General features: G+C 40.7%; 1 protein-coding gene across 2 annotated transcripts in view; it reads right to left on the bottom strand.

Annotated features, from left to right (window-relative positions):
• EPB41L4A (erythrocyte membrane protein band 4.1 like 4A) overlaps window positions 1-15700 on the bottom strand; it is a 208974-nt gene that overhangs the window by 32267 nt on the left and 161007 nt on the right. For both annotated transcript variants that reach the window (XM_081133301.1, XM_081133300.1), the window contains 3 exons: window positions 3895-3985; window positions 1373-1456; window positions 251-364 (listed from right to left, as the gene is read on the bottom strand). In XM_081133301.1, coding sequence (XP_080989427.1) covers window positions 251-364; window positions 1373-1456; window positions 3895-3985 — 289 coding nt within the window. The remainder of the gene's footprint in view (window positions 1-250; window positions 365-1372; window positions 1457-3894; window positions 3986-15700) is intronic.

Genomic DNA, 15700 nt, shown 5'->3' with positions numbered 1-15700 from the left:
TTTTTAAACTTATCAGTCTTAACTGCAATACAGAAAGCAAGTTCCTATTAATATTTTTGAAATTATTCTCTGGCTGTTTAAAAGAAATGCTTCAGGATCCCTACCTTATTTTACCTCAGAAAACATAAGCTTTCTGTTATCTTGGGGAGATAAACCTTCACGATATTATGAGGATAACCTGTGATAAAAATGTGACTGGGACCCAGAGCTCCTGTCGGAAGGTTAAAATCAGGGGCTGTGCTCAGCTCACCTTCTCCTCGCTGGCTGTACAGAGTCGTTGTCGCTCCCACAGGAGGGGTTTCGGCGGCGCGCGCAGGGAAACTTCGGGGACTTGGTGCGGTCATTGGGAGAGTTGTAGAGTCCACTGGAGTGAGAGAGGAATGGTCAATAACCCCTGCAGAGGACCTGGAGGAGCAAACACCCTAATTCCCAAACCCAGTGCTTCCAGGGAAGCTGTCACGACTGCACAGTTGGTCCTTTCAGGGGAATACTGGATGGGGGCAAATGGTTCTTCCTGCTGACAAGACAGATTGAAAGAAAAGGGAGGTAAGATCTGGTCACACAAATCATAAAAGTCATTATCTTGCAGGAATGGATTTGTCTCAGTGACCTTCAACAGGAAGAAATGAAGAGACACAAAGGACAGCAATAATAATAACAAGTTGCATTTATGATGAACCTACCACCCGCCAGGCGCTGCCCGATCTCAAAGCTTTATAGTCATCATCTTAGTTCATCATATCAACCCTAAGCACTGAAGGACTATTAGGCCCATTTAACAAAAAAGAAAAAAGAAATACAGAAAGGTTCATTCAGTAGCCCAAGTAAAGTAGCTAGAAAGTGGCAGAGCTAGAATTTGAACCCCTAGGTGGTCTATACCCGAAACCACTGTAACTATACAGCCAACGAGTTATAGTGCAGGTCTGTCATTGGTTTGATAGTTATGAACAAAAGAAACCAAATATATATTTTTAGGAACAAAGGTCTTCTAGAATCACTATTCTATCACTAGAGTTTTCAACTAAAATTTTTACAAGAACTATGAAATTGGAGAAATTATCGTTAATATATTTCATTTTGAGTTTCCCGAAATACATCATCTTTAGAACTCTAAATTGTCATGATGACCTTCCAAGGCAGTTTCTTAATATACACTAGTTTCCCTTCTGCCTTTCCAAGAGAGAGTTTCATGTTAGGACACATCCTGTTGATCTCTCTTCAGAAGTCCCTGGTCACGCTGATGTAGGAATCTGCCTGCCTTGTCCAGAGCTAGTCCTGACCAGCCACAAAGCAGGTGGATTCCATTATTTGATGGGGCAACTGCTAACCCCTCTCCTACTGCTCTCCTTTAGAAAAATGATGATTCCCTTACCTCTGGGGGCCGTTTTCTTCCCACGGCGCATGAGGTTTGCTTCTTTGGGTATCAGGGCTGTTTTCATTCTTTGCTTTCTTAAAGCTTTAATTTTAAAAAAAAGTATGAAAACCAAATGAACTAGAAAATAAAAGTTAACTCACATCTTATTCTTCAGTAAAATTATTCAACAAATATTTAAAAATGTGTATATGTTTATTTATACTCATGATTCATTCCAAAAAGAATATGAAGTGGCTCCCTAAAAAAAATACACGTCTCCAGCAAGTACTACTGAGTCTCCCCTGTCCCCGGCCCGCCCCTCTTTCTTCCTGGTTTTACTAAGTGAACAGAAGCCAGGTCACCCATTGTTAAGAAACTTTCAAGAGAGTCCACCTGCAGGAGAGGAAGCAAGGGCATCCAGGCTTGCGAGGCTGGCTCCTTCTTTTCAGCAGTGGTCAGAGACCCCCTGGCTCTGGATTTGGGTCTGAATCTGTGCAGGTCGCACAGCTCTGGGCCGGTTCAGGCCACCCACACTGACCTTTCCCTGCCCTCAGCTTCCGCCGTATCTTGGCATCATTCTTCCAAATCAGAATGACTTTCAAATGCTATTTCCTGACCCAGGATCATCTTTCTGTCCCAAGAATGTAAATATATCTGAGTTGTTATTCCATCCTAACAGATTGTTTTAGAAACACATGGAGACACCAGGAAGGGGCTCATTAGAAGCCTTCGTCACCAGTGGGGGAGGGGAGGTGTGCCATCTCTCACTTCCCGGGAGTCTCAGCTTCCGAAAATGATAGAGCTACTAAACTCCTAATGCACTTTTAACCCTGGCTTTCTGAGAAATCCTCTATATAACTGTCTTCAAATATGGTCATAGAAGGGTTCTTAGTAACAGCCAAGAAAAAGAAGAGAGAAAAAACTGGCACGGTCATTTCAAAAAATGAAAAAAAACTTGTACCTAGCATATTATAACCACACAGGAATATAAGTCTAAAAGTATATTTCACAGAAGCACATAACTCATAGTATTAGTAGGTATAAGTAGTAGGATTTATATATGAAGAGTATGTTATTTATCAAATTTTCTAAATAAAAGCTTACTTTTAAAATGAGGCAAAGTAATAAATATGCTAGATATTTACTACAACAGTAGAAAGTGTGCACACACGCATGTGTGTGAGTGTGTTTAATACGTCAGGAAAAAATGTGAGAAGCGAAAAGGGAGACTGAGAAAAAGTACAGCAAGATAAAAGGGGAATTGGGACAGCAGGCGGAAGTTAAAGAACAATGAAATCCTGGCAGAAAATTAACTGCATTCACCCCCTAAGCTATTTCTCATCTAAAGCTTGAGTGGGAAAAATTTGGCAGCCCTTTAAGTATCAGGCCTATTGGCAAGAATGCAATTACAAAGGAGACTGAATTCCTTCTATACATTCTAAAAAGCCTGGGATCTGAATTTCATGGAAGATTACTGATCTTCTGTTGGACTTGACCACAGCACACCCTGTACATACAGATTAAGCTGACTCTATCCACAGCTGCGAGGCTAAGGGAAGCACAGTGAACTAACGTGTCTGCAAAGGCAAAGAACTTGTCATTCCGAAGAGAGAATCCATGCAGAGTGTGTTCTCAAACTAAACCAAAGGAAATGCAATCAAAACCCTGGAAAAAAACATTAAAACTCTGAGAATCCTCATATCTTAGAATTATTTTTCTGAGAAATTATTAACAGTATTTCTCCAACGAGTCACAATCCAGCTGAATGAAGACACCATTATTTACAAAGATGGAGCAGGTGATCTAAGAAGTCTTTCCAGGTCATGCATTTCTGACAGCTTGGACCTTTCCATGATGTGTGTTCAGCAATCTCTAGGGAGAAAGTGAGCGGATGAAAGCTGCTCATTGTATGTCTAAAACGCTGTCCCATGAACATAATTGGAGATAGGAAAAAATGTCACTGAAATTGTGTCTTAGAGAACAAGGCTGATCTTTCAGGGAAACAGTCCATGTAATATATTAAGAGAAGGTTTTTCCACTGGGGAATGCTGCTGGGAAAATTGATGCAAGGACCATGACGACTCTTCATACATATGCAATCGCTGCCTTCTGAAGCCCCGCGCCTCTAAATGCTATAAACCCTCTTTCTGGGGCCACAGCTCAGTGCACCGCCATAATGAACACAGTACATTAAACATGAATATCATCCACTTTATTTCACAGGTCCGTCTGCGTTCGTCCATTACATCAGGCCATTTTAAAAATCACACAGAATTTTCACTTTGCTGCCGGGAACATCAACCACAGGTTACCTTTGAGTGCAACACGCTGTGACAGCGGGAGCGCTTCCTTCAATGAGACAGGCAGGCCCTGATGCTGCATAATTTGCTGGCATTTTAAAGCGTTCTCCAGCCCCCAGACTATTTTGATCAAAAGTGCTAGTGACTTATCAAAGTGAAGAGATTCTTAACCTTGCTCACAGGAAAAACTCGTCTTTGTGGCAGCACAGAGTGTTACGGTACTTCGGTTAACTGACTGACCTTTTTATTGGTGAAGGTGCCATAATTTTAGTTGTTCCTTCATTTTCTCCATTTTCCATGTTTGCAGTTACCCGATTTATGCTGTTGGATCCTAGGAGCAAAGAGGGAGAAGACGTAAGGGAGGGGACAAAGAGGCCCAGAAAACACAAAGAAGCAAGGGTTATTTTAAAATGCAATTTTAGGGATGTCAATGGCACGTTGTACTGATAAATTACAACTCCAAATAAATAATAAATCAAACAATAAATCGGAGGTGCTATTTTCCGGCATGTGAAAAAAAACACCCTCAATCCTCAACATAACAATGTCCTATGGGGTCTAGGCTATGACACCACTCTAAAACGGGACCTTTTGAGACTTTAAGAGTTTACCCCCCACATCATCAGGAAGTCTTATATATTTAGTGCTATATCTTGAAATGTAAAACCTAATAATTGATAACTACATTATAAACAAGTTACCATTTGTTGGCATGCCATGATAGCCTCCATTCTAAAACAAAGCAAATAACAAAAATTCACACATGAAAATATTCCAAACTCATTATACAAATGGCAAAAAACAGTAATATAGATGCGGTTTGTATCACTCTCACACACACACACACAAATATTTTCAAATGTGTTTGTGCAAACATCCCTAATCACCTAAAACTGACTGCAAAAGCTGTTACTCCAAGGATTTGCATATATGCTAATGGACCAGCAGAGGGAGCCCCCAGCAGACCCGATGATGGAAATCAGGATTCAAAGAGAAGGGAAAGGGCTAAGCCCATCCAGATCCCATTCTCAGAACAGAGGCTGACAAGCCTGCAGGGTGAGCTGTGTAGGCACTAATGACAGCTCCTCTCACGTGACACGCACCTCACAGGTGGTGCAGGGGAAACCAGCGAGGGGATGCCCGAGCCCTTGTTCAGTTAACTCGGTGCTCTGCAGCTCTGTCTACCTCAGAGAGCATCATGCAGGGCGACAGCCAGTTTGTCCTTTGATACAAAGTGTCATCTTCACTAACCACAGATGGTTTTTGAGTCATGAGATGAATTTGTAATACTAATAAGGGCTAATATTTATTGAGCACTTACTATGTGCTATTCCAAGCACTTCATTATCACTTTATTCATGTAATCCTCAAAATAATCATATGAAGTAAATACAAATATTATCTCCATTTTTAAAGATTAAAAAAAGTAGGCCTTTCCCAAGTCCCACAGCTTATGGGGGGGGGGGGGGTGCAGCTTTGAAACCCAGCAGTGTGACCCCAGAGGCAGCTCCACCTCCATCTGGCCTTCCATGTGTCCTCTGTGCCCGACCCTCAAATAGTTAAAGAGTCTATCTAAATTAAGGCTCCACTGGGAGAGACAGACTCTTTAGAAAACAAGTGGAAAGAATGTCCACTGAAGAGACCATCCTACAGCCAACTCAGAGTATTTTTCCTCTCAAGGGCAACAGAGACTGAAAGACAATAAGAGAAACACTGAGCACCCCCACCCCAAAGGTGGCAATTCCTTCCAGGGCAGTTTGCAGGCATGTTTACTGTCCATCAGGAAAGGTAAACAATCGTGAATAACCCTGGACAGAGAAAACAAACAGTGGTTTCAAATAAGAGGTTCAAAAACTATTATTCTAAGGAATTTGACATGAATTCAATACCTGATGTTGGTTCCTATTTTGTAACCTTGCAAAGGAAAGGTGAACCTGAAGATACACAGGGCATTAAAGGCCAGCTCGTGCTAAAGCAACGTTCAGAACCCAGGCACTAAGAAAGAATAACATTGGGCCTACAGAAATTTCACCAGGAAAGTTCATGATAAATGGGACACCAGCAGTTCCCTTGAACTACCCCAAGTGCTATCAGGTACTACAGTGGCCAGTCACTGCCTATTTTGCCATGGCCATTAATAAAATCACAGGGGCAGAGTCCCAAAATTGCAGGCACAGATTTGAGCTGGAGCTGCTCCTGGGAGGTGGTGTGGCCTTGGGACAGTGGCAGGAGGGAGTAGTTCATTTGTGCCCATTGTTCCTAATAAATGTGTTTTTTTTAATGTGGTATTGTTCTCAGCACGTATTATTAATTCATATAAATGAAAGGGAACCTCATATACCCAGGACTGTTTTCCCAGGTTGTGAGGAGGAGGCACAGCAGAGAGACCAATACCAGAGCTAATAATCCCAGTCGAGGAAGCCCCGAGTAAAGGTGAACATCACATTCACCAAAGCCCCATGTAACGAGCTTAAGAAGAAGCCTAGGTTTGCTCCAAGCCCCATCTCGTCAGGCTGACTAGTCTTTTCTTAGTCTAACAACTAATCACCTTGGGGCAAGTCAGGCTGCTTAATCACTTTCACCACTTCCATCCAAATCTTCCCCCCCCCCCCCCCCCGTCCAAAAAAATTTAATAAACAGGCAGACAAACAACTGAGGAATATTTTTAAATAGAAAAATTTCAAACTATATGTGTACATATATTTTCTTAAAGAAACCAATATTTGGTTATTCACAACATCGCAATCATAGTTTTTTAAAATGAAACACGGGGAAGATGATTTTCCAAAAGAATTTCAGGGGAGGGGGGAAATCACATACATGCTCTCTCTCTCTCTGACACTCACAGGACAGCCAGGCTTCCTCAAAATACGCTGTTCGACTGTCAGCACTATTTTACTAACACAGCAGTCATACTTCTCACATGCACAGCATAAGTGAGTTAAGCTATTGTCAGTAATTCAATCTAATTCATGGCTCTTTTATATCGAAAACAGTGAACTACTAACTAAAAATCCATTTATACGTATCCCCCTACTCTGTAACTATGTGAGCTGCACAAGCCTGGGTTTTAAAAGCCTTACGAGGAAAACAGACCTTCAGGGGGAAAAGCTACTTCCAAGCAATAACTCACTGGGAGCACTTCTGAAGTATCCACTCATATAATACTCATATGCAAACTAAAAATTACTCTTTTCTATTCATGGATGTAGGGTTCTTTAAAAGGCTAATTGGGCAATACTTATGTTACTAAATGTGCATTTAAAATAACTACACTTTTAAGACTGTATTTTAATCATCTTCCTAATTAGGTTAAATTAGAGAGATTTTTCTCATACTACCATTTGAGAAGAAAGCTAAGCAAGTCAGTAAAGCTACGGTACGTGTTGGTTACTGAAATATGAAAATGTGGGTAACAAAGGTTATACATTATTTAGGTTTATTGGCTTTCCATGGTGCTGACACCCACTGCCAACTTTTTCTCCCCTCATCATATCACCCTCCAGAACCATCCCATCTACATTAGCTCAGATTCTTGGGCTACAAAGAAGAGGTGATCTGACAAGCCCTAAACTCTAAAGGGCTCATGTCTTCATGTATTATTGGCCACATAATTGTTCCAATTCAAAGAGGAAAAGGAGAAGCCAAATATTAACTAAAATAATTAACTGATAACAATGAAATTGCAGGCTGTTCCAGGAGATATTTTGAGGTTGGAGAAATCTTTTTTCCCCATTCTTTTTTCATTATAAATTTATAAGAGATCACCAAAAAGAATGTATCACACATACATGAAAAGTTTAACAAGCTATGGTAAAGTGAACAGCAACTTAACCACTCCCCACCTCAAGAAATAAAACAATGCGGGCAATTTTCCCACGCTACACAAATCCCTCCCTTTGGGGCAACTCTTTCCTTTAGATAAAGTCAAACAATCAGTTTCCACCTAAAATATCTAGAAACAGAAAACATCATGTATTCATTTCATAAGATATTTATAATATACACAATGAAATTACTATTTTTAAAATTTTTAATAAAAGTTAAGGCCTCAAGATCTTTTGATTGAGATAGAATTCACATATAACATTATATTAACAACATAAGGATCTGATATTTGTATATGCCGTGAAATGATCACCACATGTCTGGTTAACATCTGTCACCATATATAATTACAAATTTTTTCTTTCTTGTGATGAGAATGTTTAAGATCTACTCTCTTAAACAACTTTCATGTATGCAACACAGTATTGATAATTACAGTCACCATGCTGTACATTAAGTCCCCATGACTTCTTTATTTTATAAGGCCTCAAAATCATAATATGAGGAAGGACACATCACTGTGCTCCCTCTCCTACGACTGCCAGCAGTGTCCCACACAAGGTAGTTTGGCAATGAAGCTCCATTACTGTACAGGGTTTGTTTTTGTTTTTTGTTTCCACTATTTTTTTCCACCAGAAGGGAAAATTCCAGAATAACTGTTATGTTTAAAAAGTGTCAAGCTAAGACAGAAAAAAAACCTGAATGGGTTAGTATGGGAAATGCAGGACAAGAGGACATGCAGGACAAGAGGACAGGTGCCATATCCTGCAGAACTGGGTTACTTCCTAGAGCGCTGAAAGCAGCCTTGTGCTATAGCTCACTGCTCTTTAAATGATAGTCACAGATTTTCTATAACAAAAATCAGTTATTGGCATATGGTTATCAAGGCTCCTTAGAAAATCTGTATTTGATTTTAGATAAAATAAAACATTAACTGTAGCAAGGCCACTTAGAATTAGGAGCATCTGATTCATTTTATATACTGTTCACATTAAGAACACAAAGGGCTTAATTTCAAGAGGCTGGTCACCTTTGGAAGAATGAGTTCATCAGGGGACTGCTATAGTTTGTTACAGAGCCAAATCTAGCTCGTGATCTGTGACCATTTTTGTCTCTGGACTGTTAGACACTACAGCTTAACATGGTCCCACACAATTCCCTACAGTTGAGGCGACACTGCAACGCCAGCGTCCAAGGTCCCAGGGTCTCTTGTTTGTTCATTTTTTAACACCATAAGTGCAAATGGCTCCTGCCTGTGGGCATCAGCCCACTACCATGCTTTTGTGCGGTCTGGCTCTGTTCACATTTGAATGCCCGCACCTTAAGTGACCCTCGCCTTCAGTTCAGGAAGAGGAGCTGTCAGAAGCAGAATTGACTCTCCCAGGGTTTACTGGCAGAGCTGATCTGGGGACAGTTCTTAGAAGTCATCTCTGTGATGTCGAAATTTGGTGATGAATATACATAGATTTTCAATTTTAAAACCACTTTGCATTTATATAGTTATGAGTCTCACAAAATTTATAGCTCAACTTGACACCTGTCAACCTAAATTAAATCTTTAATGTTACTTAAATGTTGCCTCCGATTTTAATTTACAGGGTGGACATGAAGGATAAATATGGGACATTTAAATGCAAAGACTTCACATTTGCAAGTAAGAATTCCTTACTCTGCTACATGGGGAAAAGGTCCAATAGCCAATAAGGAAAGCAGGGTTGGCATATATAAATAACTTCATTTTAAGCACTCTATAAAATGATACATTTGTAAACTTTTAAGGTAAAACCCTATCCCACTTAATCACCTATCTTATATTCTCCAAACTTAAGAAAAAACAAGCAAAAAGGCCTCTGTATCTGATGCTTAAGACACATAACAAAGAGCCAGGACAGATTAGAACTATTCCCAATACAACAGGTGGTCCTGTTTCAGGAAAGCCAGTCTGATTTAATATTATCTCACCCAGTACAACTTCTGAGAACAAATCTGATATTCATGAATTAAGAATGAGCTAATAAATGGAAATATATTTTAGCTCCAGTTCTCACACTGATAGTACCAAGTCACTTTGCCTTGGTTTCACTCACTTTAGACTGAGTACCATGTGAAAAATGGCAGATAGTACAGCAAATTAACAAATTAAAACAAGTATTTTTCTAACACCACAAATTATGATCAAAATGATGGCCAAGAAAACCTTACATATATATTTTCCTATCATCATGAAAGGTTTTATACTTGGGCAGAACACTCATTAATTTATGTAAACAAAATTGAATTTCGAAGTACACAATTTGAAAAGAGAGGTGCTTTCTGAATCCAACGTCATTCTTCAAAGTTCTAATGCCTGACATCGGCCCACGCATCCTAAAGAGACAGCCAGATCCCTGCTTTTCTTTAGAGTTTCTGCATTCAAAAGTCCCAAGGGTGGCATTTAAGCAGTTACCTCTTTACCACAAATATACAGACTTTTAAGACACTGGTTTTACTACACGTCAAGTGCAAGATCAAACAAGGCATTCTGCTGAAAAGCTGGAGGGTAGATTATAAAGAATGGGTGTGGATGAGAAAGGTGCTGGGAAAATCTGTCTATGCATGAAAACCCTCCCCTGGTTGGTCTGCTTCCAGTTTCTTCTTCCCTGACCCAGTACTCTCCTGGGTCCCTTTTTTTCTCATGACCAAAATGATCAACTTGGGAATGTGAGTCAGGTGGAAATAAAGGCACTTCATCCTCTGTCCCTCCAGCAGGGCTACCGAGGCACACAGAGAGGTGGTCACAGGCACGTTCCTTGTGGGTCAGAATGCAGATTCAAAAACAAGAGAGGCGCTTCTGAGCCTGGGAAGGCATCTGCTCACTCCCTGAGCCCCCAGGGTAGAACGAAAGGGCTCTCCTATCTCAAGAACTTGCAGTCTGTCTACACCTGTGTATGCTGGCGGGGCTGCCAGATGGGATAACGGCAGAGGGACGCCCATCTTTCCTTCCAGCCCTCTCGGGCCCAATGACAACACCCACTTGTGAATGGTTAGCTGGACTCAGCATGTGTGGAAAATCACTGGGGTACCAAGTTTTTCTTCCTGTAATATGAAGACTCAGGGCGAAGGAAGAGAGTTGAATAAACGCTCATGTCCCATCCTGGTAGTACTCTTGCACTCCCCTGACCCCTCCAAAAGGACCCCAAAGTTAGAGCAACCTACAGAAAACCCTCTCCTGCCATATATGGTGGGTAGGCAGTGCCACACCTGACCTAACGTTGGTTCTGTTTCAGAGGAGTGCGCCAGGCCCCTGCTTCAGCGGGTTTATCTAATGCAACTGTAATAGTATATAAAGTGTATACAAGCAAGAAGCGCATATAATTTTAAGATTGCTTTAAAAGGGCTTATTTAACTATGGCAAAACTGGGAAAATTGCTATTTTTTCCTGCTTCCATATTTAAGCCCATGCCTAGGAGGCCTCAACTCAGTGCTCTTCAAACTATTTTACCCACGTGCTCACTAAAAGTATTTGAAAACTGCATACCTCAGTGCATATGTCTAAGATAACATCTAACATTTTTCATCAAAAGGTTTAATAGTACCAAAGAATGCCATCTGCAACGTAGAGTGAATGCTGATATTTTGAAATAGAACTGTTTCATGACTCTCTTAAATGTATCCAATGTAATAAAATACCATAAAAATTTGATACCCATAGACATTTATTTAAAAGGACATGAAATGAACTTAGTGGTTGGAGATTTCATACCATTCTTTTTTCTCCTTGTATTTGCATTTCAATGCCACACCCCCTCTGCAAAAATGTATCCCAAAGTAATATGTTTTATGCTTGAAAGTTTTTATTTGTCACTCTGTTTTATTTCTCTTTGACAAAAACAAATAAAGTAAGTTTTCTTTTCCATGACTATAAAGCTCTAGGTGTTAAAAATTTCTTCTGAACTAAGTGATCATTACAATTATTAACACCACCGTTATAGTTTTAAAAGTATATTATTAGTATACAATGCTCATTTTGATAAATTATTAAACATAAAAAGTAAATTTTCATTGGAAATTAACTCTTAATGAGATGAACAAAGTAGTTTTGTTTTCCCAATGACTGCATAAATCAGATCATTCAAGAATATTATTTTTTGCTAGAATAAACAGCTTAGTAACAATTCTATTCCTATTTTTTTATTTTGGTAGGACTTCAATGCTGAGAAACCCTGTTCACATAAGTAGTTTATGTATTTTGTTATGAAGACATCACCAGTGTCCCAAATAACTTCTAAGAGTTACATGTTAACATATATAACTCTACAAGTAGTGATATATTATCTAAAATGATTTCAAATGTTCTATCAGGTGACAAATCAATTGGGTCCTCCTTCAATTTTGTTGAAAGCCAGAATGAGACAAGGATGTGTCACTTGATAATTAGGGGCATTTACTTTGCCAACATCAACCCAGGAGGTTTAACATTTAAGGACAAAGCAGTGTAACAGATTCTGAATGGGGAAAAGGTCTGCCTTTCTTTTAGAAAACGGGAAAAGGTCCACTGGGAAAGGGCAGGGTGGAGAGATGAACCAGCAAGTCTTAGTACCCCAGGCAGATTCCTTCTAGGATAGAGAATCTGGAAATGGGTTCAACTAAACTGGTCTGTGCCCACATAAGCCTTAGAAAGTTCGTTCCCACCACAAGTTGCAGACCCCTGCTTGAAATCTTCAGCCCTAATCCACCTGTCCTCTGAAAACCACTTCCTTCACAAAACATCATGGAATCCCTTCAGCCATCAGCAAGTGATCCTTCTGGACACTATAACTTTCGGGGCTCCCCTCTGTGGCACTGGACACATGCTGCCCGCATTTACATACGTCCTTTAGCTGTCCAGCCTGACACTGTCTCGACCGCGTACAAGTTGAAAATCGCACAAACCTAGATTTGTTTCTCAGCTCTGCCAATTTACCCACTGTGTGACCTTGGACGAGTTATTAAAACCCTCTGGGCCTCAGTTTTCTCATCTATAAAACAGAGATATTACCAACTACTTACATAGTGATATGAGGATTAGATAATTTATAGAAAGTGCTTAGCACAGTTCTTGGCCTTTAGTAAGTGCTAAGTAACTTGTATTATTTTTATTTGACTAAATTCCTCTAGATCAGGGGCCAAGTTTAACTCATTTTTCCATGCTCCAAGGAATAGGGTCTCTGCTGCCTGTTTTTTTTCCAATACCCCCAAGCAATTCTTCAGTTCTCAGGGGATACTGACTGCACAACCTGCAATTTAACTAAATTATGACACTATCTATCTGGAGATAGTGTCAGATCCCACAGATCAAGGGCTTAGTCCCACAAAACTGTCCCCACTTCAGATACCAATGGCAAGTCCAGGACATTATCTATGCTTCTGGCCAACTGACTGTAAGTCAGAGGTTCCACTGTCCCCTTCCCCCTGTTCGATTAATTTGCTAGAGCAGTTCACAGAACTCAGGAAGACAGTTTACTTCCTAGATGGCTGGTTAATTGTAGAATATAACTGAGGAACAGTCAGACGGAAGAGATGCACAGGGCAAGGTACATGGGAAGGGGCACAGAGCTTCAGCGCTCTCCCTCTGAGTGCACCACTCTGCCTGCATCTCCGTGTGTTCACCAGCCCCCCAGAACCCTGTCCTTTGGGGGTTATGGAGGCTTCATTACGGAGGCACAGATGATAAAATCCTCAGCCACTGGTACTTGGTTCAGCCTCCAGCCCCTCACCCCTTTCTGGAATTCATGGGTGGCACTGAGAGTTGCACCTCTCTAATCACACAGTTGGTTCCCTGGTAGCCGGCCCCCACCCCTCAGGATCTCCAAAAGTCACCTTATAACATAAACTCCTTTGTGGTTAAAAGGAATCTGTTATGAACAACGCAAGTCACTCCTTTCACCTTCACAGCTCGTATCACTTAGCAAATTCCAAGGATCTTAGTAGCTTTGTGTCAGGTACAGGGATCAAGACCAAAGATATAGTTCTTACTATAAATCACTGTATCACAGGTCAAAGACGTGTTCAATAAATTCTTGTTGAAAGAGAAAGAAAAAGAAAAAGTGACACTCATGGCAACTTTCTGAAGCTACGATATTTAACCAGAATACACAATAGGCCTTCAGTCTTGCTTGTTTTGCTAATTTTGGTAGCTATGCATGGAATGCTAAACACTCCTAGGAAGAGTGGACACGTTAACCTTTTAGAGAAAACCTAACCAGAGTTGCCATATATTCATAAATCTTTTACAGAATGAAAATAAACATCAGCTTTAAGGCAGAACAGAAAAGAGAGTCAATAAAGGGAAACATCTTTGACCAAACATACACCTGATATGACCCACCCAAAGCTCCTTGTGATTAACACTGTTGCTCCTCCGTAGATGAGCAGAACTCCCTGTCTTCTCAAGAATACCTGCAGAAACAAGTCGATCTAGTGGAGTAAATAAATCCCACAATAATGAGAAAAACAGGGGAGGGATAGTTTCAAATAATTCTAGGCCTTTCACCTTTTTTATTTTCCATTTGCTTTCCAAGCTTGTGCCCTCCGAAGACCTGGGTTAGAATCCTGACGCTGTTCTTACTTGCTGTGTAACCCTGAATAAGTATTTAATGTTTCTGAGCTTCAGTTTCCTTAGGTGAGAAATGAGAATACCACCCACCTTCCTCATGGGTTTCCCAAAAGGATTATATTAAGTAAGGTTATTCAGTTTATATGCAAGGAAACCGGCTTAAATTAGGGATTCATCCTAAAGACACAGCAGGAGCTCACAGGCTAGAAGTCATGGCTACGAGGTCTCCTCTCCCTCCCCCTCTTAGTGCTGCATGGTCCGACAGTGTTTCTCGCAGTGGCATCTGTTTTTTGCAAACCAGCTTCTATGTTCACGGGTGTCCTTGTAATTGCAGCCCCAAAAGGCGCAGCTCTCCCCAGCTGAGGGACTCATCCGCTGGATGCCAATTCCAGTTTCTCTGAGTGGTCTCCTCAGGTGCCCCATTCTCACGCCAGGAGAGAAAGGAGGGCACAAGGCCACTATAACAGAGGGTTAGTGTCCTATCTGTCACCTCTACAGGACTCTTGATCCCAAGACCAGCACAGTGCATTGTTCAAAGTGCCAACCCAGGGTGCCTGCTCCACAGTGAAAGCAGCTCCCTCCTCTCCCGTTTCACCTCCTCTCCGACACCGACCAAAACAACCCCGACCCCCGGGAACTCCAGTTTTCACACCGATACCAATAAGTAGGGCAGGCACAGCCATGGAAATTAATCCCAGATTTCTCAAAGTCTGAAGAAAACTCTGGCAGAGGAATCAGCACCATGAATCCTGAATCTGAATCTGACAGTAAATTAAAGGTGTGGAATCCTCAGGTGCCATCTGCTTAAGAGATCTATCTCTAAAGAGAAGCTCCGACAGGTGATGGGCACACCCTCGAACATTTTCTATAAAGAAGAAAGAGGGTTGAAAAGGCAGGGAAACTTGCCTAAATGATTAGTAAATCAAGGCAGGTTTTATGGCAGAACCATGAACTGACACCACAAAGACCAGGGTGGAACCATTCACACTGCCAATTTCTAGGTCATTCAAACTCGCCAGGTCTACGAGAGGACTAGTTTACAGTTAGCTTCATGCAGAAGTCAAAGGCGAAGACAAAGCCACACAAAGCCTATCCTGAAAGACTTCTTTTTATCTGGACCTAGCAAGACAGCGCTAATTTCTAATTACGAGTTTAACTGAAGAGGAAAAATCCCAGATTCATCTGGTTAATTTGAACTAACAGAACAATTTGAAAAGCTGTACTGATGCAAAGTTGTGCAATTAATTTCATTCAATGTGTAAGAGTTTCACGTGAACTTAAGTTTTAAAGAACCAGCTCTACTTTTGTATACAAAAATATTGTATATTTCCAGTGACAAAAATGTATCTTGTAACCTGGGATATTTTTTACAAGTCTGTAAGACTTTTGAAGTGATGATTTAAAAAAAAAAAGGTAAACCGGATAGAAGAAAAGATAACTTTAGGAAGAAGAGGGATCTTTAAAGTTTATGTGCCCAAATCCTTTATTTCATGGATAATGCGGTGAAAGCACAGAAAGTTGTAGGATGTGGTACAGATCACGGCCAAGTTAGATCAGGAACTTAAGTCTACTCAAATCAGGTACAACTATACCACATGCCTTCTCAATGCAAAAGCTTCTATAATCAGTCAAGGGGCAATGTAA

Source organism: Miniopterus schreibersii (assembly GCF_964146895.1).
Source record: "Miniopterus schreibersii genome assembly, chromosome: 3".
NCBI classification, from domain to species: domain Eukaryota; kingdom Metazoa; phylum Chordata; class Mammalia; order Chiroptera; family Miniopteridae; genus Miniopterus; species Miniopterus schreibersii.
The sequence above is the reverse complement of the archived record's forward strand: the minus strand, read 5'-3'. Positions and strand labels throughout refer to the sequence as shown.